The sequence below is a fragment of the Protopterus annectens genome, chromosome 14.part0 (genome assembly GCF_019279795.1).
Source record: "Protopterus annectens isolate FY-2018-M chromosome 14.part0, PAN1.0, whole genome shotgun sequence".
Taxonomy (NCBI): Eukaryota; Metazoa; Chordata; order Ceratodontiformes; family Protopteridae; genus Protopterus; species Protopterus annectens.
This window is the reverse complement of record NC_056748.1, coordinates 26,961,955-26,988,093: the sequence shown is the minus strand read 5'-3', so window position 1 is coordinate 26,988,093 and position 26,139 is coordinate 26,961,955. Positions and strand designations below refer to the sequence as shown.

The 26,139-nt window shown below is 40.9% G+C and overlaps 1 protein-coding gene across 1 annotated transcript in view; it reads left to right on the top strand.

Moving 5' to 3' along the window:
• The window catches only part of FRYL (FRY like transcription coactivator), a 3,917,685-nt gene that overhangs the window by 1,988,199 nt on the left and 1,903,347 nt on the right, over window positions 1-26,139 (top strand). The window contains exon 30 of the mRNA XM_044055727.1: window positions 13,574-13,673. Within this exon, the coding sequence (XP_043911662.1) occupies window positions 13,574-13,673 (100 nt within the window). The remainder of the gene's footprint in view (window positions 1-13,573; window positions 13,674-26,139) is intronic.

The window sequence follows — 26,139 nt, the reverse complement described above, 5'->3', positions numbered from 1 at the left end:
GTCTCACCACAGCCCCCAAGATGGTAACCAAGTGCATGGCAGTGGTTGTAGCTTAATTGAGACTGATAGGATTCTAACTGTTTCCTTACCTTGAGGACTGATTCCTCTGTGCCCACCAAGCCTCTACTGATCTAGGCTAGGGATTACTTGTTACATCTATGTTTTCAGCTGAGCATTTACAGTGAACTATGCCAAGTCTCCGCTTTCCCCCACTCAAGTCTTTGAATTCATTGGTGCTCATGTGGCAGATCGCAAGCTTATCCACATACAAGGTTAAACACTCTGCAGGGCCAAACTTCACACACATTCTTTCTCTTTCTTCCCCTCCAGCCAGGCTAGTCTTGCAGCATCTGAGGTCTGTGTCATCTTCCATAGTTTTGGTATCTCCAGCGAGATTTTACATATGGGTACTGCAATGGATGCTTTGCAGTACAGTGGTCAGTAGGATGTCACTGTCTGACCACACTGATTCAAATTACAAATATTTGCAAAGAGCACATAGCCTGGTTGATGCACGCAGAAGTCTGCCAGGGCCTGCCTTGTATCCTTCCTGCCCCCAAGGCCACAGTGGTTACGGATGCCTCCCATCTAGGGTGGGGGGAGCATTACTTGGGAAGGACGGTCCAAGGCACTTGGTCTAAGCTGGAAGTCAGTCTTAATGTCCTAGAAATGAGAGCAGTCTTATTAGCACTGCAGTGGTTAAAGATGTTCTCCCTCTAAGGATGATTGCTATTTAGACAGACAGCATTTCAGTGGTCTGGTACATCAACAAGCAGGGGAGATCCTGGTCTTCTACCCTTTAGGTCAAGAAGCAATTCGTGTGTGGCCCTGGATGTTCTCTTCCTTCCTCTTTCTTTTGACGATGCATATTTTGGGGAAGTCTGATGTGCTGCCATACAAACTGAGCAGGTCCATCTTTACTCTCTCCCAAGTGGTCTCTCAATTCATTAGTGGCGGAAATTATTTTTTTGCTAGTGGAGCCAACCATGCTGTGATCTGTTCACTTCTCCCCTGAATTCCAAGTGTAGCAGGTACTGTGCCCTGATCACTCCAGAGGGGGAGTCACCGAGAGATTCTCTGAGTCATGATTGGCCATCCGGTCTCCTTTATGCCTTTCACTAAACTCTGCTATTCCCAAGTTTCTTCAGAAAGCATTTCAGCGGTAGAGCAAAGTGATCTTTATTGCCCCATTCTGGCCTCAAAAAGTGTGGCTTCCTTGCCTGTGGCCTCATCTAGTTCACCTTCCCTGGGTGTTGAATCCTTCTCAGGACCTTCTCTCTCACCTATCCGGGATACATTAACCAGATATTTAGACCCTGAAGTTGAACACATGGTTTCTACACTTCCAGTGATGGCTAGGCAGTCCAGGCTTTCCTCCCCAGTTCATCATATCTTTACATCATCCTAAAAAGATTCTACTGGAAAACTTTGAGTAAATGGAAAAGATTTTCCATTTTGGATCTCCAGAGACAACTACATCTTTTTACAGCACCTATTCCATCTATTTTTGACTTTCTTGCTTGTGTTTTAAACAGTGGGGCTAGTTATTCTACAGTTAAGGTCCAACTTACTGCTATTTCTAATTTTCACGTAGGTTAAAACCATTCTTCCTTGGCATCACTAAGATTATGGCATCACTAAGATTATGTAAGACCTGTCTCAAAGGTACCAAAACTATGGAAGATGACACAAAGGTACCTTTTTACTTTGACCAGCTATTAAGAACCCTACTCCTGTGTGGAATTTAACAGTAGTTTAGGCTTTGACAAAGGCCCCATTTTGATCCCTCTGACAAGGTGGACTTCAATTTTTGTCATGGGAAAACATTTTTCTGGTTGCATTTACATCAGCTAAATGAGTACCAGGGCTCCAGGCTCTCTCTTCCCAACCACTGTATCTGTTTTTTCATAAAGATAGGGTGTCCCTTTGGACTATTCCTTCTTTTCTACCTAGGGTAGCATCAGAGATGGCTATCAAACAAGTACACCAATCTACTTTTCTCCTCAAAATTTTCCATCGAGAGAGTACATGTTGCATGTGTTTGATATAAATAGCTTAACTAAAAATTTCAGGAAATCAGACCAATTGTTTGTCTCCTTTTTTATATCTAAATTTGGGTGAGGCAGTATCAAATGCAACTTTAGCAAGATGGCTGGCTGACTGCAATTTTTATTTTATATGACTAAAGGGTTAACATTACCTATACCTCCTAAGGCGTATTCTACCAAATCTGTGGCCACATCTTCTGCCTTTTGATTCAGGGCTTCCATAGATGACATTTGTGCAGCAGCTACTTGGTCCAGTGTTCGTACAGTTATTGTATGTTATAAACTGGACACCTTATCTAGAAATAAAGCAGCATTTGGCTCCACTGTACTCCAGGGTATCCTTCCTTGAAGACCACCTTGGGTTTTCTGTAGCTGGGGACTCTGTCCCATTGGTTGAAGAATGGACAAAAAAGACAACATCAGATGCTAACATTTTATGAAAAGCAAAAGTTGTACACTCGCCATAGTACTGCATCTGTGTTGTCTGCTTTTGTCCTCCTTCATCCTACTGCTATCCAGCCCCCTTCCTGCTTTAGAAATTTTTCATTTGAGCGCCTAGTGTGTCTTGACAGGTAATTCCTGCCAACCTTGCTGAATGAGCCCCAGTCTTCCTGTTTCTTGTTTTTAACTGAAATGTTTAATTTTGAAATAGGTTTGTTTTTACTTGTTACCTTTTTTGGTGGAAATTGGTAGGCTGACTAGTTTGCAAACTCAGTCTGTGGTAATTCAGATGAAAGAGGTGATTATAGGTAAGGGGAGGAGCTCAAGCTATGTAGCCAGGGTCTATTGAAGTGGCCAAAGTTGGAGCTGAGGTCTCATCCGAGACCCATCTGTTGAGGAAGGACAAAAACAGACAACAACAGACAACACAGATTCATCATTTTGCTGAATACATAAAATTTCTGAAATAATTCTAATATCTCTGTACGATCTCTGGTTATTTTTCTTGTCATAGGCTCCTAAGTATGGTGACAGTCCTTTCTACTTTCTGTTGCCTGAGTCATTGTGCTAAAAATTTAATTGCTTAACAGTAACTTTTATGAACTCAGTGATGTCCTTCAAGGATGCATCTTGCAGTCCTTACAAATGGGTTGTCCTGTCGTCAGGCAGCCCTTCGGTCGGCCAGATTCCAAAGTCTGGGTCTGGCCTCGGCTGGTGTTGCACTTCACCCGACGTCATAGCTGCAGTTATTCGGGTATAAAGGCATCAGCCGACACCATTTTCCCCAGTCTTTCTTGCCGCGTGGCGCCCGAAGCAGAAGCTGTTCGCAAGTGCCAGTCGGTCAGAACCAGAGATTACTACTACCGAAAACTACTTCGAAGACTTCTAAAAAGCTAAGTACCCCGTTGGGGACTCTTTCTTGCCTCAGCCGATGTCAGAAAAAGTGAATAACTGTTTAACTTGTGGGAAACAAATACCTCATAAAGATTTCCACTCTTACTGCTTACCTTGTCTAGGCCCAGACCACGACGTCGCAGCTTGTCTAGCCTGTGCTTCTTTTAACCGGCGGACGCTTAGATGCCGGTCGGAGTTTGCTGAGGAGTTTTTCGGCTCCGAATTTGCTTATATTATGCCGTCGGATCCTCCGACTTCGCAAATTTCTAAAAAACGCAAGGAAAAGGACCGACACTCGCGGTCCACGGTTTCATCCGAAACCGCGGTTAAGCCAACCGCGAGTGTCTCGGTTTCGGCTGAAACCGAGCAAGCGGTTCCACCTTCAGCCGAAAATCTTCCTCCAGCCGAGGCCTCTGCTAACCTCGTGGAATCGGCTTCTGATATCCCACTTACTGTTACAGTTTCGCAGGAATTATCAGACACTATTCCCTTGGATATTTCAACCCCTGCACGTGGAGCTGCTAGGCCACCTGCAGCCATGTCCATTAAGGCCTTTGCCAGGGCTAAAGCAGCTAAAACTACTAAATCTGTGCCTGCAAAGCCCCCCTCTCTCAGGCCTAGTTCTAGTTCACAAATGCTTAGTTTAGCACAGGATCTCATTTCTTTAATCCGAGGATCCCAACCTCAACCAGACAGAGCTTCTCATCCGCCTCCAGAAAAGAGGCCTAGAGCAGAGCCCCCTGAGCCACTGTCTTCAGATGATTCCTCTGATGATTCAATTGATACAGACCCTCCAGAGGCCCCATACTCCCCTTATGAAGACTCTGATGGTGAAGAGTCCATTCCTTCTGTCTCTCCGCCTGAGGAATTTTCCTTTGGGGAAACACTGCATGCTATGAGGGAACAATTTCAGTGGCAGGGCCAGGATTTTTCAGATTCCAGAAAAAGGCTTAGAACTTTTCTGCATTTACCACAACATAGGCCTTTAGCCATACCTCCAGTTCTTTCTGTTGTAGATGATGCATTTAATGATGCTTGTACTGCTCCTGATTCTCTGCCCCCGGCCCCTGTTAAGCCCGATAGATACTACAGGGTCCCGGACACACATTATCACTTATATAAGGCTCCCCTTGCAGATCCAGAGACTATCTCCCAAGGACCTAAGGCTGTAGCAGCCACCTCTGCCAAAAACTTCTACCCCTCTGAAAGGGAATCCAGATTCTTAGAGAGATGGGGTAAAAAAGTTTACACTTCTGCTACTCTTTCAGCTAGGGCCTTGAACTGTCAATTTCACATGATGCAGTATCAAGAATTTTTGATAGATCAGTTAACCAAAAAAGTGTCCTCAGATGAAACAGTAGACAAAAAATATGTGCAGGAAATGGTACATAACATTCAACAAGTCAGTAACCATTCCCTAAAATGCGGCTATGATGCACTGGAGGCTTCCTTTAGATCAGCCATGACTGGCACAGTCATCAGAAGGCATGCATGGCTAAAAGAACAGGCCTTACCAGACCATGTCAAATCAAAACTATTAGATGCTCCTATGGATAAGATTAATTTGTTTGGCTCTCCTGCACAACAAGTACTGAAGAAGATGGAAGAGAAGGCAAAATCTGTCCAAACAGTAAAAGATTTCTTGCAGGTCCAACCACCGAGGTTTAGCAGGAATTGGCCCTCCAAGAATTGGTCCTTTCCAGACTCCTCCAGAACTGAGAGAGGCAGGAATAGGCGTTCAAGAGGCAGAAGCCAATCCATGGGTGCTTACAGAGGACGTCAGTGGCAGGGCAACAACCAGCGAGGCACAGACACAGCCACCACCACAACTACTGGTCAATCTCAGTGACTTGGCTCTGGCACCGCCTACCAGGGAACAACTACAAGCACCCTTAGGCGGGAAGCTAGCCTTATTTACGACAAACTGGCATTACATCACAAGAGACAAGTGGATTTTACAGATAATAGACCAAGGTTACAGGTTTCACTTCCATACTCTACCAGGGAAGAGAGGAATGCCAAACCTACCTCCAGATCAAAAGGCAGAAGCACTAAAACAAATATCTCAGTTATTAAGGATGAGAGCTGTAGAAAAGGTACCATCTATGGAGCAAGGGAAGGGATTTTACTCCAGACTCTTCCTGGTACCAAGAAAAGAAGGCACATGGAGACCTATTCTCGACTTGTCCGCTTTAAACACATTCCTTATTGTTCCAAAATTCAAAATGCTGACCTTACAGCAGCTTCTTCCCATGCTGGGCAAGGAGTCTTGGCTGGTGACTCTAGATCTCAAGGAGGCATACCTGCACGTCCCCATACGACCAAACTGCAGAAGATACCTCAGATTTCTTGCAGGATCAGAGCATTATCAATTCTCAGCATTGCCCTTTGGCTTATCTACTGCGCCCAGAGTGTTCACGAAATGCCTGGCATCAGTAATTGCTCATTGCAGGCTTCAGGGAATCCAAATCTACCCTTACCTGGACAACTGCCTGATACAAGTGGACAACGAAAGCAAGCTAGCAGAAGATTTACAAAGGGTCATTTATCTGCTACAAGCCCTGGGATACACAGTCAATTTAAAAAAGTCAAGACTGATACCATCCCAGAGGATAACCTTTTTGGGTGCAGAGTTGGACACAACAAGGCAAATGGCATTCCTAACAGTAGAAAAACAGGAGCAGCTACCTCTCTACTTCCTGGCCTTAACAAAACAGAACCATCTGACAGCAAGAAAAGTTCTGCAAGCCTTGGGATTCATGGCATCCTGCATAATAATGGTTCCTCATGCCAGGCTGCATATGAGAAAACTACAGTGGTACCTAAGGAATTTATGGTCTCAACACAAGCACAGCTTGGAAACCCAGATTCCCATTATTCCATGCCTGAAGCAAGAATTCCTGTGGTGGGCTCAGGCTTGTCAATCAAACACAGGATTGCCCTTTCACAGTGCTCAACCAAGCCAAACCATCACGACAGATGCCTCAGACCTCGGTTGGGGGGCACACATGCTGGACAAGTGCATACAAGGCTTATGGTCTCAAAACCAACTGTACCTACACATAAACCTAAAGGAAATGCTGGCAGTAAAACTGGCAATTCAGGCATTCAGACCATTACTTCAGCAAGGCCTACTGATGGTAAGGACAGACAACACCACAGTTATGTGGTACATCAACAAACAGGGAGGCACACAATCATACACTCTTTGCCGGATGGCACTGGACCTCTGGAATGTGGCCCTGAGCTACAACATACAGTTGAAAGCTATTTTTGTACCAGGAAAAGAAAACATCCTAGCAGACATTTTAAGCAGGACAACCACGGATGCCCACGAATGGATGCTGCACCCGGACATCTTCAAAACCATTACAAAAAAATGGGGACTCCCAGAAATAGACTTATTTGCATCCCCACACAATCACCAACTAAAGAAATTCTGCACAAGGACGTACCACCCACTTGCTTGGAAAGTGGACTCCCTATCCTTCAGTTGGAAAAACCTGGCAGCATATGCATTTCCACCACTTCCTTTGATGCACAAAGTGCTATTGAAGATCAAAGAGGACCGTCCAAGGATCATTCTGATAGCTCCAGACTGGCCAAGGCAACATTGGTACCCATTACTGAGGAGCATGTCTCGGGAACAAATGTGGCCACTTCCCCTGGTTCCCTTGCTGTTAACACAGAGCAATTACAACAATCTGCATCCCAACCTGAAAAAACTGCAGCTGACTGCCTGGAACATTGCATAAGACCAATTAACCCAAATTTATCCCAAAGGGTTAAAGACATTATCCTTGAGGCTCGCAGACCCTCAACAAGAAAAAAATACTCAGCAAAATGGAAAAGATATCTCATTTGGAGTACTGAAAAAGGAGAAGATGTGTCACTGGTAAACATAGCCAACATTCTGGAATACTTGGCAGAGCTCTTCCACACAGGCCTGTCCTACTCCTCCATCAAGATTCATGCATCAGCTATTTCAGCAGAGTACGACTTGGATCCTCCTGTCTTCTCACATCCTCTGCTAAGACAGTTTCTGAGAGGAATTAAAAATGTAAAGTCTCCTAGGAAGCCACCATTACCAGCATGGGACTTGAACTTTGTGTTAGAAAAATTGACACTTCCTCCTTTCGAACCAGCAGCAACATCAGATTTGCAATACTTATCATGGAAGACTGCTTTCCTGCTGGCAATCACTTCAGCAAGAAGGGTATCTGAACTTCAGGCATTAATAGCAGTACAACCCTTCCTGATCTTCCATCAAGATAGAGTGTCCATGAGAACAAATCCTTCCTTTATGCCTAAGGTTGTTTCCAGAGTTTCCTTAAATCAGGCTATCCACCTACCTACATTCTTCCCTAACCCACAGAACAGGGGAGAAAGACTATTACATACCTTGGATGTGCATAGACAATTACGCTATTACCTGGACAGGACCAAGGGCAATAGAAAAACTGACTAGCTACTGGTAGCATATGCAACAGGAAGGGAAGGAAAAGCAATTTCAAAACAGACAATCTCCAAGTGGATAGGAAATTGCATTAGATTTTGTTACTCCTACCATGGAAAGAAAACTCCAGAGAACATCAGGCCTCACTCTACAAGGGCAACAGCCACTACCACAGCCTTCTTACGAGGAGTGGCTACCAAGGACATTTTAGAAGCTGCTACTTGGAGCTCCGTGCATACATTTGCCAAGCATTATAATTTACCTTTATACTCTAGATCCCGAGCAGGCTTTGCCACTGCTGTTTTGCAAGGGATCCTAACTACACCATAACTTTATTTGTCCACCTACCCCAGTTTGGCTATGGTATTCTACCCATTTGTAAGGACTGCAGATGCATCCTTGAAGGACATAGTACAGTTTTGTACCTACCATAAATGTAGATGTCCGAATGCATCTGCAGTCAGGATTACCCACCCGCCTTCCCCTCTGTGGTGCTCCTAGGGTATTTGCCCATCTTATAGCTAGCTGGGGGAATCTGTTATGGTGTATTTGTTGTATATATGTACATACATGCTTATTTTTTGTGTTTGCTCTCTACTATTTGGAATCATTGGCATTTATCCAAATTTAGCCTTCCAAGAGGGCACCTGGCATCTGGGGCAAGAAACACTGAGGAAAATGGCGTCGGCTGATGCCTTTATACCCGAATAACTGCAGCTATGACGTCGGGTGAAGTGCGACACCAGCTGAGGCCAGACCCAGACTTTGGAATCCGGCCGACCGAAGGGCTGCCTGACGACAGGACAACCCATTTGTAAGGACTGCAGATGCATTCCTATCGGACATCTACATTTATGGTAGGTACAAAACTGTACTTTATCTAAATACTCCTTTATTTTTTAGAATTCTGCAGTTGTTCCTCCTCTTGTTCTATTAGAGTCCACTTAGTCTACAGTGCTTTAACCTTTATCACCCCCTCTAAAAAAATTATATTTATTTATCATATCTTTCTACCATGTTTCTGAAATTCCATTTTCATTTTATTCCTCCAACTAGCAAACACTTTTGAAGAAGTGTATGTATTCCCTAACAAGTCAGCTGCTCTTTCCTTAAATTATTCTCTTTTTGATAGGTAAATAGGAAAACACGTGTTTCATTTTCACTTCATTACCTTACATCTTTATCTTAGTTTATTAGTGTGTAATCCGGAATAACTATTGGATATATATCAAAGCGTTCAGTTAAATGTCCCTGCTCCTGTGAAATATTTCTTTCTAGTGTAGCCCAGTTATTTTGCTTTGGAAAGCATGTACATTTTGTCTGAGCTCCTGCTACTGAATTCACATCCTCCTTACCAAATATTCTCGTCATGTTTCCCCTTCTGTCACTAAAAGGAGTCTCTCTAGCAATCCGTATTACTCTTCCTAATTCCTTTGTCCCTGGTATTCTGCTGAATGTCTGTCTAGAAATCCTTTCATTTCAATTCCTCATGCTAATTTCTATCCAAACATGTCTCCTGCAGCATTGCTGTTTGCACTCTTTATTTCTTAATATAATTCAGTACTCTTGTGTTTTTTGTCTATAAGGCTATTTACATTCCATTGTAATATGGACAGAGTAGCCATTAGATAGAAAGCTATTACTCCCATCAATTATATGTGACCAACAATTTGAATATGTATTTCCAACTTTTGGCCTGTAGGCACATGCTAATGTTTGTGAGACTGATCTTTTATTCAGTTGCTTCTTTTCATCTCTGTTTGAATCTATGATACATTTTTCAAGACATTTACTTCAGTGGAAACACAAGCAAAAAACTAAATATATTTTCAAAATGCCTCATTCCCTTTTAACTTGGAACCAACACACAAAACTGTAAATTTTCAACAAATGGTTTACCCCTCAAGTTAAGTAAGTAGTTCCTCAAATTGCTAGCTGTACTCTTATGTACTATCTACTCTAGAACTAAGGTTATCCTTGCTAAAGGATATGTTAGATCTGTTATTTCTGTTTACACTGATTGCTACTCATTCTTTTGTTGTCTCTTTTCCATTCCCAGATGTTAAGTAATGTCTGCATGCTTTCAGTGAACATTAACTTTTAGCTGTAAGAAAAGGTGCTCTTACCTGTCTTTTAGTAAATAAATTATACACTGTTCTATCAAATGCATTAAAGTATTAAGGCAGCTGAGGAGGCTAATACTACTCATTCATTTCTCACAGTTTCAGAATTTATTTTTACTGAAGTGCTTGCCACTCTACCTTTATTTCAAAAAAGAGTGGCCAGAGCTCTCGGGATTAATTGCTTCCTCCTGCAGTCAGCTAATTTCCAATTAAAAGCAAAATGCGCAGACTTCCTCTGGCCAACCGTCTTCACCTTGCAGACTTTTTGTCTCCCACTGAGAACATTTGGTAGTAGAAAAAAAGCTAATAACTTTGTAGATGTAAGAATCTTATTTCCATGCCTTTCATCATTTTATCTTATTTTACAAATCCATTTGCTCAAAAAGACCATTGTCTGTGTATTAAAGAAAAGACATAAATCTAAGCATCCACCCCTTTAAAAACAAGTGAAATTGTCTAAATCCTGTGTGTAAGGTCAGTATACTTTAACAATCCATCCCCCTCCCAGCAGCCCAAAATTATAACTTTGTATTGCTGCTGACAATCCTTTCTTTTCTTGTTACAGTGTAAAGCATACAATTAAGGAAAAGTGTGTGCTTGCTTTAAACATGTTCAGCAGTCACTGATAAGACCTCCCCTCTTCACATTTAAAATATCCCTGACTGCACTCTATACAAAGCTGCTTTATGATAAAACATGCAGTTTACTTCATGATTTTTATGCAAGTATTAGTAAGAACAAGGATTGTTTTACTTAGTTACTTCATTCCCTTCAATACCCTTCTAAACATTATTGGCATAAAGTGGGGGTATATGCTTTACAGTTCAACCACTTTTAACAAAGTCAACATAATTCCAGTTTTTCTCAGCCACGTATCCACTGAGATCGGTGTATGTTCTACCATTTATTCACTTATTTCAGTGGTGTGGTCTTCCTGATGATCTCCATCTCCCAACATCATTCTCTGGTTCAAGTCAAAGGTGCTTCTGATTTTTCTAGCAAGCTCCTTGCATGTGTCTCAAGCATTTCCATTTGAAGCAATGGAAAAATGTTTCACTGGCAAAGTCTCTCTCTATGCTTTGCTGTCAGAAGAATGAAAAGCAGAAATGTTTCTGCTTGCTGGCTCACTCTTTGTTGGGTAAACTTCTTTTCCTCCTCAGTCTGTCTTTTTTATCAAAAAAGCTTTTTGATCCTCCACAAAAAAATATTTTGAATACAGCTTGAATCTCACACCTGCTTCTTGACATTCCCTGATTGCTGGGAGAAACTTTTAATACTTTCTTTTGCCACAGTTTCATCAAAAGCAACTCTTTCTGTTGGCATGATTGCATCATTCATAAACAAGTTACTTCATCAGAATTAAATTGCTAAAAGCACACACCATCCTTTTATACCCCTCCCCATTATCACATGCTACATCATTACCTCTAATAAAAACTCTTAAAGCACCAGTACACACCAAATGTTAAAACAAACTGAAACCATAAATTGAAAACATAATCACACACTGCAAAAATTCATAGTACATAATAAACTGAACCAAACTCAAGTCTTACGTGGTGTAATGTTTCTTGACATATTCCACATTATTATTACCATTTTTTTATTTTAAATGCATTACAAGGTTTAGACATCATTGTGGTTCAGTTTATTATGTACTATGAGTTTTTGCGGTGTGAGATTGTTTTCAGTTTATGGTTTCAGTTTGTTTTAACATTTAGTGTGTATTGGTGCTTTAAGAGTTTTTATTAGAGGTAATGATGTATCATGTGATACTGGGGAGGGGTATAAAAGGATGGTGTGTTCTTTTAACAATTTGATTCTGATGAAGTAACTTGTTTACAAAAGCGCTTAATTCTGGTCTGCATTAAATTTATTTGCTCCTACATCTGCCTTTGTTTTTTCTTTGGGAATGCTCTGCTGTTCGTGCTTTGGATTTTTACCTTCAGTGGTTTGCTTAATGATTGCATCTTTACTAATATAGGTTATGGCTGCTTTCTCATGGCCAGGTTTGAAGCATATGTCCTTTCAGTTAACAAATCCTGCTGTGGGACACAAACCTAGTGGTTTATTTTTTACTTTCATAAAATGAATAGTCTGTTCCTCACAGGTTTTCTTGTACAATATAAAATCTCAGGTTTTCTCTGTGTATGCTGCCTTTTAACTGTATTTTTTTAAGACCGCTCTTCCTCGGCAGTATCATGTTCAGCCAGTCTTCTCTTCATTTCACCCTGTGAATTTTGCAGTTTTATCAGTTCATCTGATTAGTTAGTTAAGGTATGTCTTGTATCTTTTATAGCATTTTGACTTTTGAGTTAATATACTCCTTCACTGTTTAATTTTTTCTGAACACTTCTGAGAGGATTTGATTTTTGTTTCTCTAATTTACTGGAAACCATCTCATATACCATTGCTGAAACTTGAACTCCTTTTTGCTGGATAGCTGCAGGAGTTTTCCCAGACAAACGTTTCTCTACTCCTTTTCTGTTTGATATTTTTGTGAGGTTCGACGGTTTTTTTTCTTTGCTGATATCCAGGCAGTGTAAAAACTACCCACTGACCAAATGGCCTTTTTTTAAGTTTCTGTTTTCACACTGGGAGAGCTCATATTAACATGTTCATCAGTGTGCAGCCATTTTGCAAGTCCCTTGAAATATTTTTTTTTGAGAATAAGTCCAAAGTATGGGAAGTAAAGTGGATATCTAGTTTTGAAAAAGGGGAAGTTGTAGGTCATGCAAAGCTATTTTACAAAACCCTAGAGTGGGCTGGAGTGGCTGTATTAAAATGTCATAATCTCATAGTTGCATTGTTTGTTTATGGTCCATTTCTCATTCAGAAGGTAGGTGCATATGTAATCTTTATCTGAAGGTCGGGTTCTGCTGAAGAGGACAGGGTATCATAGCTTCATACCTCCTCAGTTTTGTCTCACTCAGCAAGTTGTGCGTGACATTCACCATTCCCATTTGAGAAAAACTTTTCTAAGAAATAACTTACATGGACAAGAAGACATTGTAAGGTATGGGTTATATCTTTAAAAATCTAACAGGCTTGTTACAAGAAATTGCATGTCATGTAGTTTACATTTCTTCTAAAAATTTGAGTAAAGACTGTGATTAACCACATGTTCAGTGTCACTGTTCTATTTAATTGCCGATCAGACAGATTGTTGAATCTGCCTCTTGTGGATGTTCCCTTGATGACACTGAACGGTTTGTGGGCAACAGTGAGCCTCACTTGGTTGGGAGCGGGGCATGCATCCCCTGTGAGCGGCTTTTCTGGAGGTTTATTAACTTGACAATAGGATGTTCAACATGCAAGGACTTGATGGTCTTGAAGGTTAGTTATCAGTGTAGTTGTATTTGATTATGTAGCCAACTGTTGTTCGACCTGTATGTCCATGCAGCTATGGATTTCTGCAGGTGGAAAATAATTCTAAAATTCAAAAACATTTCTGTAGTTTTATTTTACACTCCAATTTACATTACTGGAAGAAGAGAGATTTCATGTAGCAAACGAGAGTATATGGTGAATGTGGTATGTTGTATTCAATAGATGTTACCACTGATTTACAAGTTATTATACTAATTAAAATCCCGTCTCCTTTCTTCTAGGGATTATCAGTGTGACACTGTGACCCTTCTAAATCTGATACTTTTCAAAGCAGCTGATTCTTCGAGAGATGTCTATGAAGTTGCCATGCAGCTTCTGCAGGTTTGTAAAATCTGCTACAGAAATTAAATGTCGTTAATGTGCTTAAGAATGTAAACCTTATTTTCAGCTGCTGTGCCACCTTAACTGCCATGCTTAATTGTTTAAAGTGGAACACTTCACAAATTAAAAAAAACTTCCATTTGCAGTGTGCTGACGTTTTGTTGTTTTCCTTCAGACTTTCTTTTAAACTCTTAAGAACAATGTCTATCTGCTAGTTACCTCTCTGTCTCTTTTTGACCAGGCTGTGTGAAACTGAAGAGTGACTGCAGTGAACAGCATTTCATTTTAGCATAGTTGGGATGAGGGCTTTCTGCTGGCATATGTCAAGCCATAATGTGCTGTGCTTTGTGTATGCTGCTTTCATAGTTTCAGTCTTGAGCATTACTACACATGGTTGAAAAATTCTTGTGTTTGATGCCTTAGTTGTTGAAACTTTAAGATCTGATTTTGTCTCTTCCATCAATTTCTTTACTGGTTGGTTATGAGATCCAGCTAGGATCTTTTTTCTGCCACTCTTAAACTTTAGATCCAAAGCTCAGGTTCCTTCCCTTACCTATAATCCTCTGTAACTAGAGTTACCTCAGAACTTGTTTGCTACTTGTTTGCTTCGGATGTGAATTCCATGATCATCTAAGTAAAAGATATTTCTTGTGATTTTTTTTTGATACCTTTAATATTTGTGAGTTTTTATCGTCGTCTACCTATATTTTTCTAGTTTTCTTAACTCTCTGTTACTCTAGAAAAAAAAATTCATGTTTAATCGTCACCTTTTTGGTGCCTGTTTCCTTGGGTTCCCCTTTGGACCTAACATTTAGCCATTCTCTCGTCCTTTGCTATACTGTATTAGGAATAGTACGTGTTATAATTCACTAGTTATTACCTTTGTGTTTTGATACTTGTGCAAGGTTTTGACATCCTGGCTGAGAAACTGTCAGTATTCAATAAATGTGTGGCCAGCGGCAATACGATTACTAATTCTGATGCACGCACCAAGTGCATTTGCTGTCTAGGGGGATGGTTATCTTAATGAGCAGTGCTGTATTTGCGCTGCCTTTGGCTCTCAAGCATTGGCTGAAAGAGAAATAAGTCACTTATCAAGGGTCATCTTCATGCCATTGCAGAAGTTCCCCTTCCTCACTCTGCTGCTTCTGATGTCTCCTTTTCTGACAGGAAGTCTTCTGACAAGATCACTGGTGAGAAGAGACTAGACAAGCCATAAAAAGAGAAGGAAAAAGAAACACCAAAGGGATCCAAAAAGTGGTTGCCAGACCATTCATTCTGTTTAGGTCTGGACCCAAAATTTCCTAAGACTTGAGATCAGATTTCAGCATCAAATCCTGTGTTGATTGGATCCAGCACCCTTTCTTTCGCTTTTCCCTGGAACCAGTCTCTTCCACCCTTTCTTCCAGTAAAGACCCTTTCATCACTCAACCAGACCCTCTTCCACTGCTTCATCTTTGCAGTCTCTTCAGTCCTCCAAGAGCCTTTTTGAGGTGGATGTGGTTAGAATGATTTGGAGGTTCCTCCGATCCCAAGTACATGTGTGGGTTCTCCCTGCTCTGATCACTGTCTGGGATGTGGGCATGGGCCCATCCCTTCATATTATTATTCCTTTCCCGATCTGCCCTTCAGACATGGGTTTTTGGATCCGGGTGTTTCCCATGGGTTTGTCCACTTTGAATCTGAAGACCTGGTCTTTGGCAGCTTCAACCGTGTCTCTGATGGGTTTGTTCATGTTGAATCTGACAGCCTGATCTTTGGCGACTCTGACTCTCTCTTTTTTCCTATCAACTACAAATAGTGCAGACACTGGACCTCTGAGCCAAGGTGTGGGCATCAGATGCTGAGAGGGGAGGAGCTGGCTCAACTCTGAAGCTTTTGGAGCCTCGACACTAGGTAGCTCTACTGCATCATTTGCTTCAGAGTAGAGTCGAACAGGTTTCAGAGACCAGTCTCTTTTAGGAGCTGCTTTTCCAACTGAAGAGGATTCAGGTCCTGTCTTGACTTCTGCCCCCAAAGCTTTTGAGAGGGTGCCCGCTTTTTTTTAGGGAGTGGACTTTCTTTTCCTGGTTAGATCCATCCCTCCTCTACAGGAGTCCCCAGCATCTTGATCCTTCACTTTATATCCTGTCAGTATAGGTGCTCCCCCCAAAGCCTTGAGACTGCCCACATTGAGGAATCCTCTTTCAGTTCCAACTCCTTCCCACATCACCTCACTGAAGAGGTTCAGAGGAAGCATTTGTGCAAAAGGAGACACATCAACTCTCCTCAGGAGTCTTCAAAGAAGCTGACTTCAAGTAAGAGGGAGGGGTCTCACAGATCCTCCCTGGAGGATATCTTGTTCGGCGAAATCCTGGAACTGCTTATACAGAAAAGGGGATGCATCTCCAAAGTCACCTTGAAGGAGGAGTCAGTATTTCCTGTGGCTTTTGGGGCCATGCTGTCTACTTGTTTGGTCCCTCCCACTGGTGTGATGGATTGACTAGATCATTTTTATAGCATGGAAGTAACCTGATGTGGCCAAACCTATCCCATTGAAACCAGATGCATTTTTAATATCTCCTAAGGATTGCACTTATTTAAGCAAGGGTCCTGATGTTGATTTCATAGTGGTGACAGTGACCACCAAACAGGAGCTTGCTGAAGAAAGCTCCATTGTCTATCCCACTAACAGTCTAGGGTACTGGACAGATTTCAGAAGTGACTTTATGCTTCATCGAGCTTTCCACTTAGGGCCATGAACTGTTTGGCACACATTTGCTTCCAGAGGGATTTGAACAAAGAGCTTACCAAATTCCTTTCAGGGTGCCTCTCTGTGGAGGAGATGTCTGCCTACATGCAGATGGCCACGCTTCAGTCCCTGTAGAATGTGCCTGTGCTCCTCAGTTCCAATGTGACCGAGGGCTGTTTCCAAGGTGTGTGCACTGGCATAACTGTTAGCATGCCCGGAGGTGCCTGTGCAGATTTGCAGGGCACTTTTAAGATGTCTTTTATTGCCAGCCTATGATGGCACTACCCTGTCTGGGCTAAAGGTAAATGAAATGCTATATAGCAGTGAGCAAGTTAGCAAAACCATGTCTGCTGTAGGAATCTGGATTTCTACTGTCCAAAGGACCTTATGTTGAAACCAGAAGGGAGGGAAGAAACTGTGGTTCCGCAAGTTGCAAGGTTTTGCTCATGACTTCTCCTCCCCCTGACATTTCTGGTGATAGAACTTAAATGGTGGATGTTGCCTCTGAGGCAGAGGTGGTCCACAAAACCAAGGCTTTCAGGGTCCCCCTGTCTGGCAAGAGCACACTCTGGAGGCAGTCGGGGGGGGGGGGTGTTTATCCTTCCACCCTGTGGCCTGAATGTCCATCACTCAAGATGTTTAGATGCAGAGGATAATTACCAGAGCTTATTCCATCCCTTTTCTCCCCCTCCCCCACTCAAGAAAACTTCTCAATGTTCCATCCTCTCAATTAAAGGCAGCAGCACAAGAAAAAAAACTGCTGGACAATCAAGTCATCCAGGAGGTCTCACCAGACCAGCAAGGAACCAGAGTCTACTCATGGTTCTTTTTGGTGTCAATTTAAAACTGGGACGTCAGGCTAGTTTTGGACCTCTGTCATTTGAACTAGTTTGTCTAATTTCAGATAGTCACTGTACAGTCCATTTTACCATTGAGAAAGGGTGACTGGTTGTGTTCAATAAACCTTCAGTACTCGTATTATCATGTAAGGATGGATGCAACACTCCAGAAGGTTTATAACGAAACTTGTGTGGTCCAAGTAAAACTAATAAAAATAAAAAGCAACCACTGCCACACTGAAAACGCACAAAAGAGAAAGCATAAACTTGACTGTAAACCTCCTTTAATCACCGCTTTCATCAGCAAGACCATCAGAAATACAAAAACCATAAAATCTGAGACCTCATATAAATACCCTATGCATCAATTAACCATAATTACATCATTCCAGATAGTCAAACAATCAATTGTATATACTAGAAACAAAAAGAAACCTATTTAAAATAAAACACATTTAAAATGCATATTAGATTATTTATTTAATGACTTTTTACATGCACCCTACAGTCCTTTAAAAAACATTTGATATTAATGGCATCATTTAATCCAGGAAATGTCAGCTTTTAGATTTATTTGCCATTTCGTCTTTGTTCCAAATAATTTTTGAAACTTCCCCTTCTCAAACTCAGTTGACCCTGTTCCAAAACTGAAAATAAAAATTTTTTGAAACCACTGCATTCAACACTGTGCCTATAAAGGACATTTTTCCTGTCTTTTTTTCTTAATACTGTTCATATGTTCTCTTTCTGTTATATAGAAATCTAGTAGTCATGCCAACTGTGACCATTGGGGAAAGATGGGTGAAGGCTGCCAGCCTAGTCAAATAAAATTTGATATATAATTCTGGCATTTGTAAATAAATGTAAAATACAGGCATGTTTTCTTGAGTGTAAAAGAATATTGTGAAATGTGGAACTGCAAAATATGTGACAACATTGCACTCTACTGACCCAGTGAATCATGTTGTGACCCTTTCATGTTAGAATTCGGCTCCAGGGTGTCTGGATGAAGGTTTCATGCCCATTGTTTTAAGGCTGAAGTTTATGACCAGAATTTAGATGTGGAATGTGCTTTATTGCTCTAGTTTCTGTTAGAATATACATGTGAAATGTCTTCTGTTGTTGTAAGTTTCTGAGCAGGTGTTAGATTGCTAAATAATGCAGTTTGTTTGCCTGGGAAAACCCAAGTGTCAAAAATGATGTAATTTGGGAGGGCCTTAGAGACATGTTTGTTAGTAATGTTTAAATACTATTTCTCACAAGAGACTGGAAGCATTTTGACTTTGGACATCTAACTCAGCACTCTGCCTTATGCTCACATGTAAGTTTTAGCACTGTGATTTCTTGTAGGAATAGTTAAAGCTAGTAAAGATTAATTGGGTATTTTTCTTTTAAATCAGATCTGTCCTACTGTATTATTTTGGGTCTATATTAGAACATCGAAGTTTCAGAACTTCGAATGTTCTAATATCGACCCCTATTCAGCGAAAGCTGAAAATAGCAAAGTTACAGAAACCCAAATTCTTTTGCTATTTTCAGCACTGTGGTGGACAGTTATGGGTCGGGTTCAAGTAAGTGTCCGATTGTGTGGACGTGAGGGTTAGGGCGGGTTAGGTGAGTTAGGGTTAGGACACGGGTCAGGTAGTGTGCGAAAGTGTGGACGTGAGAGTTAGGGCGGGGTAGGTGAGTTAGGGTTAGGGTGGGTGAGGTGTGTGTGCGATAGTGTGGATTGCTGATTGGTGTGTTTGTGTTGTGTGCACGTGTTTTGGAACAGCAATTTTTTTCTCTAGGAAAAAATTCGCTGTTCTGAATTTTCGATGTTATCAGTTTTTGCTTAATAGGGGTCGATATTAGAACATTCGAAGTTCTGAAACTTCGATGTTCTAATATAGACCCATTATTTTAAATTTCTGTGTGATCTGTGAACTCTTAGACATCTCTGTGGTGTAGTAGTTTTGTCTTCTGTTTTAATTATTTATTATTAAATATTTTTAAACCATCTACCTGTGGCTGGTTTGTGTAGAGATAAGCTCTAGAGTACTTTGCATATTTATAGAGGTTATTGTAATAGGCCACTCTAAAGTAAGCCTTGACTGTTAGTCATACTACCATTGGATTATAATATTGCACAGTAATAATTGGACATCCTTTTAAGGGCCTTTTAGTAGCTGATATTAGTTGGGTGGTGGCAGTAATTACTACCGTATATCTGGGTAAAGGGGCACAGCTGGAGAATCTGTGTCAGCCTTTCCCAGGAGTGTCTGTGAAGTTGTATAAATACTTATCTCAAAGTGTGTTTGTGTTGTGTCAGCTACCTGGGCAGGGACATGAAGCACTGGTTGGACAGAGAGGATACTGGAGGTTTTAGCTTGCCCAGGTAGGCTGAGACCTGGACCCTATAGCTGTGCCAGTGGGGAGTCTTATTGGGGACCTGGTGAGCAAGGGAGCAACCAGCCCCAGACTGACTGTGATCTCTGTGTGCACTTAAGGGAAATTGTACTTTACTGTGTGTATTAGTTATCCTTTCCTCTCTTCTAGGAGACTAACTCCCTGGTGATAGTGGTGAGGATTGAGGCTCCTTGATTGCTGGGCCCAGGGCATGGTCGTCACACCAACATAACATTTTTGGCACTTGCTACAGACTGCAATATAAAGTACTCCCTGGCTTTTGCATGAGAAATATACAGTAACTGGAATAGTGTATGAAACGTGTGGTAATTCTATGATTGGTCCTTCCAAGATGTATCTATACATACTACGCCCGTAACACTTGCATGTCATATACTTTGCTAATAAATTTTATAACAATAAAAACAGAATCCCTACCCTTCTCTAACAAGGTTTTTAGATTACAATCATTTCTATACACAAAACTGGGCTTGGTACCCACACTTTTCAACAGCTCATGATTGCCTTCCACATTTTTCCAGTTTCTTAGAGTCACATTTTTGATGACACTCCCATCAGTTGTCATGGACATGCCAAAACTCAAATGTCTCATTCAATAATGCTTTTTTATTCACACTTGGAATAAGTTCAAGGGCTTTTTTTAAAATGGGCGGATACCAGTCCTCTCTTGTATTCCATACATACTGAATTTGTTCATTTAATAATTTTTCATAACCTCTATCTATAAAACGTTTTTTAATATACTTGGATTCATCAGCCAGAGAATGATCCTCGCTGGTCATTCTACTGGCTCTAATGAATTGCCCTTTTGTGATATTATTTTTTATAAATTTAGGATGTTGACTAGAATAATGTAAATAACTATTCATAAGTTCTTTTCCTGTGAATGTTACTGACAAATTTATTGTTAATATTGTCCCATTTTATCTGGACATCTAAATAGTTAATGGATGTACCTATATCACCATCTGTAAATTTTAGGAAGGATGAACTAGAATTTAGTTGTCCAGTGAATGATTCAACTTCTTTGCGTTCCCCCTGTATAATGAAAACCAAATAGTCTATGAACCTTTTATAATATAACACTCGAAAAGTACTATTGAAAGCTCTTAGAATCTCATGCTCCCACCATCCCATGACTATGTTGGCAAATGAGGGGGCTACAGGAGACCCCATGGCTATACCTTGGACCTGTTTATAATACTTGTTATTGAACAGGAAGTAATGGTTGTTCAAAATAATTTTTAACAAATTACAACGGAAATTAATACAAGAATTGTCATAGTTGGTATATTGGCTTAAATAAGCTCTGACATATTCGATACCTGTATCATGAGGTATACAAGTGTATAATGAAACAACGTCCAAGGTAAACATATGTCTGTCAGGGTCAAACGCCACTTTCTCACTAAACCCTTTCACACTTTCCAAAAAATTCCAGGAAACTGGAAAATTGTGGAAGGCAATCATGAGCTGTTGAAAAGTGTGGGTACCAAGCCCAGTTTTATGTATAGAAGTGATTGTAATTTAAAAACCTTGTTAGAGAAGGGTAGAGATTCTTTTTCTATTGATACAAAATCTATTAGCAAAGTACATGGCATGCACAAGTGTTACGGATGTAGTATGTGTGTAGATGCATCTTGGAAGGACCATTCATAGAATTACCACACATTTCATATACTATTCCAGTTACTAGATATTTCTCATGCAAAAGCCAGGAGTGGTTTATATTGCAGTCTGTAGCAAGTGCCAAAATGTTATGTTGGCATGACTACTAGATTTCTGTATATCAGAATTAGAGAACATATGAATAGTATTAAGAAAAAAGACAGTAAAATGCCTTTTATAGGTGCAGTGTTGAATGCAGTGGTTTCAGAAAATTTTTATTTTCAGTTTTGGAACAATCAGCTGAGTTTGGGAGGGGGAAGTTTCAAAAATTATTTGGAACAAAGAGAGACGAAATGGCAAATAAATCTAAGAGCTGACACATTTCCTGGATTAAATGATGCCATTAATATCAATTTTTTTAAAGGACTGTATGGTGTATGTAAAAAAGTCAATAAATAAATAATCTAGTATGTATTTTAAATGTATTTATTTATTTTATTTTACATTTGTTGACCGGGCTAGTCCAACTGGATACATGTCCATTTTCAGTAGAGGCCCGGGGAGAAAAGCTCCAAGACATATCAAGTAAGATAATTTTGTTACATAAAAATAGACATAGATGAATATATGTACACATTTCCTAAAACTATTTACAGTATATTGAGCTAAATATTTATATACACCAGAAGTTAATACAGTATTCCATTGCTGCATAAATGCTTTCATGTTGCAGTACAGGACATTTATTTACTGAGTGAGAGTAGAGTTTGAAAAGAGATGTTCGTAGCAGTAGTAATTATTGATTAGTCAGGGTACAAGGGCATAGCCAATGTATTTTCAGGAACATTTTGTTTTTGTTTAAAGAGTGGTAAGGAAGGCAGGGATGTAAGTTCACTAGGTAGAAGGTTCCATTTTTTCCCAATTGCATTTGAGAACAGAGAGTCTCCTGCCATGTTGTTAGACTTACTAATTTTAATTTGGAGTTTATTTGATTAACACATGACATTAAGATTTCTATAAGGGGTTATAAGGCCTAAGAGTATTGGAGTATTGCTAGGCTGGTTAAAGATCTTATGAGCAATAGTAAGTTGGTTGAGTTGAAGCAGATTCTGTAGTTCAAGCCACCCAAGGTGCTTGATGTTATGACAGTGATGGGTTCTAAAGGGTTTACCAGTGGCAAATCTAGCAATGTTGTTATAGGAGATAGCTAGTTTGAGCAGATTTGGATAGGTTGGTATAGATAGGTGAAGCATAGAGAAGACTAGAGATTAGATAGGAGTGGGCAATGGTAGTTCTTGCTATTGGTGTTAGAAAGGGTTTGATTCTGTACAGGGAGCTCATTTTTCTAACTGATTTTATAATGTTATTAATATGGGTATCAAAGTTAAGGTTGTTATCTATTGTGATCCCTAGGAGTTTGGTGGTAGAGTCTGGTGATATGAGGGTGCCATTGTTAGAGATGACTGAGAAGTCTATAGGTGTTGACCTGCGAATGGGATTAAAGAGGAGGAGCTTTTTTTTTTTATGATTCAAAAGGAGGCAGCGCTTCATGAGCCATGTCTCAACTATGTTAAAAACCTTCTAGGTTTGGGATTGAAGTTCAGCTGCAGATTTAGCTGTACAGATTAAAGTAGAATCATCTGCATGTTGTATACAAGTTGCATTGGGAATAGCTAAGTGGAGATCATTAATAAAAATTGAGAATAAGAGGGGACCTAGAATGGAGCCCTGGGGTGTGCACCCAGTGTAACTGGCAGGTGAGATGATGGATTATCCTCCCAAAGCACAGCCTGTTGTCTGTTGCTCAGGTAGGAAGTGAACCATTTCATTGATAGAGAATCTAGGGAAAGTGATTTGAGTAGATATATAAGCAAGGTGTGATTTACCATATCAAAAGCCTTAGAAAGATCAATAAATATAGCTGACGAGAGTATATTGTTGCGGCATTTATTAATGGTGTCAGTAAAGGATAGAAGGGCAGTAGTGGTACTACGGCATGGCCTAAACCCATATTGGGTTTTAGCTAGTATGTTATGTTGAGTGAGATGGCCTATTAGCTGATGGATGCATTTTTCCATTTTTTTTGTTAAGGGGGATAGAAGGGCTATGGGCCGATAGTTTGAATAGTCTTTGGAATTCCCACCTTTGTGTAGGAGGATGATGTGTGAGATTTTCCATATGGTAGGGATGGATCCTTCCTTAATAGTTCTATTTATCAGGATGGAAGCAGGATAAGCTAATTCTTTAGCTGCTTTTTGCAGATATTCAGCTGGAATCTCGTCCGCTGAAGGGGTACAAGGCTTAAGTTTAGCTAGGAGTTTAAAAATGAAATTAGTAGAGATGGGTTGTAGTATGAAGGTAGGAAGTGTGCTTGTCATAGGGATAGGGAGGCTAGAAGTGTCAGGGGTTAGCTTACTAGCTAGGGATTGAATGGCTTCTCTGAAGAAGGAGTTAAGGTCATTTGCAATTTGGAGGGGAGTCTCATGATTAGCTCCTATAGGGGTTGGTGTAGTAGAATGTCCTGGGTATAGGAGTTTGTGATACTAGCCCAGAATTGTTGTGGGTTATTTTGGTGTGTTTGCTGCATTTTAAAGAAACTTTTTTTGTCTAGGAGTATAGATGTTTTAGTTGCGTTTCTAAATTGTCTAAATGTTTGTTGATCAGATGTGCTTTTAGTAGTTCGCCACCTAGTCCAGGCTTTATTAATGCGTTTTATTTTATTTTAAATGTGTTTATTTTTGTTTCTAGTATATACAATTGATTGTTTAATTGACTCTGGAATGATGCAATTATTGTTAATTAATGCATAGGGTATTTATATGAGGTCTCAGATTTTATGGTTTTTGAATTTCTGATGAAATCTTGCTGACGAAAGAGGTGAATAAAGAAGGTTTACGCTAAAGTTTTCAGTGTGGCAGTGGTTGCTCCAGAAGGTTTCTCTACTTCTGGCTGGAAGACGGTCACTTCCATTTCAGAGTCCTGCCCTTTGTTCTCACCACAGACCCCCCCCACACACACACACACACATACCAAGTGTATGGCAGTGGGTGCAATTCATCTCAGAATTTGGGTGTTCTGAGTGTTCCCATACTTGGACAAATGTCTCATAATCTTCTCACCAGGAAACAACTTCTCTGAGCCAGGGATTCCTTGCTGTAGCTTCAGTCACAACTAGAGATAACTGAACACGGCCAAGTCCAAACTTCATCCTGTTCAGACCATAAGAGTTCATTGAAGCACATTTGGACACAAAATTACAAATAGTCAAGTCAAGATTTCCCAAGGCTTTTGGGGCAGGCCTGTCTACTACTTGGGTGGCCCTCCCATGGATGAGAAGGGTCAACATGATCTCTAAGTGGGCATGGAGGGAAGTGGATATGGTTGAACTTATCCCATGCAAACTGGATACATTTTTGGGATCCTTAGGTGATACCAAAGCCTGGGGGCAGTATTTTTCCATCAAAAACCACCAGCACAATTGATTTTTTTTCATCTTCTCAGCTCATTGACAGCTATTATAACCTTAGTTCCCCTTGCCAGATTTTATGTAAGGGTGCTCCAATGGACTGCATCATTACAGTGGTCAATGAAAAATCAGCCTGTAAATTTACCAGTCTCTTGCTGTCAAAGATTTGCAAAATTCATATTTAGTGGTGGATAGAATCTGTGATAGTATGTCAGGGTCCGCCTTTTGTGCTTCCTTCTCCCTGGGCTGTAATGACTGTGGACACTTCCCAACTAGGTTGGGGGGCATTTCTTTGAGAAGATGGTCTAAGGCACTTGGTCTACCTCAGAGGCCAGTCTTTACAGCAACACCCTGGTGTTGAGGGTAGTTATCCTAGCATTGCCTGCTTTCCAGGACTCCCTTCCCAGGGGTGTTATCTCCATCCAGTTAAACAGTATGTCAGCAGTATGATACATCAGCAAATGGGGAGGAACGCAATCTTATCTGTTATGTTGAGAGGCCATGAGGATTTGGCAATGGGCAATGTCTTCCCACTACTTTCTGATAACTGAGGTCATACTGTGGAAGTCCACTGGTCTAGTGGATAGGTTGAGCATGCCTGTCCTCCTCGGTCATAAATGGTACTGCAACCTGACAGTGGTGGATCAGATTTTCAGCCACTGAGGCCAACCATACTGTGATTTTTGCCTCCCCCACCAACACCAAATGCAGCAGCTAATTTGCCATAATCCCTCAGGAGGGAGTCATTGAGGGATGCCCTGAATAGTACTTGTCTCTCCACCCTCTGATCTCCTCTATGTCCCCCCAGTCTTTTCATCCTGAAGTTTCTGTAGAAAGCATTGTTGAGGAAGGTTACAGTGATCCTCATTGCTCCCTTTTGGCCTCACCAGTTGTGGCTTCCCTTCCTGTGGAGTCATCTGGTTCAACCCCCTTAGGTGATGGACGCTGCCGCAGATCTTCTCTCACCTGTCCAGGATGCCTCACCCAGACCTTTAAGTCCCTCAAGTTGATTGCATGATTTTTTCAGTTCCTATGATGGCTAGGCAATCCAGGCCTTCTTCCCAAGTCATTCACATTTTGACTTCTGCACAGAAATTTTCTACCAGGAAGGTTTATAAAACTAAATAGAAGACATTTTCAGTCTTGGCTTCCAGTAGAAACTTGGATCCCTTTTCAGCCCCTATCCATGAGATCTAAGACTTCATGGCTTTTCTGCTCCCCAATGGGGGCATCTACTCTACTATCAAGGTCCAACTAGCAGTCTTTTCCAGCTTTCACAATGCGGAGAATCAGTTGCCCATTACTTCCCTGTAGATTCTGTGTCCTTCCTTAGGGATATCTTACTTCTGCCTCCCCTTAGAAATCCTCTCTTTCCTTGGGATATTATCAGTTCTTTTTTAGGCCTTAACCCAA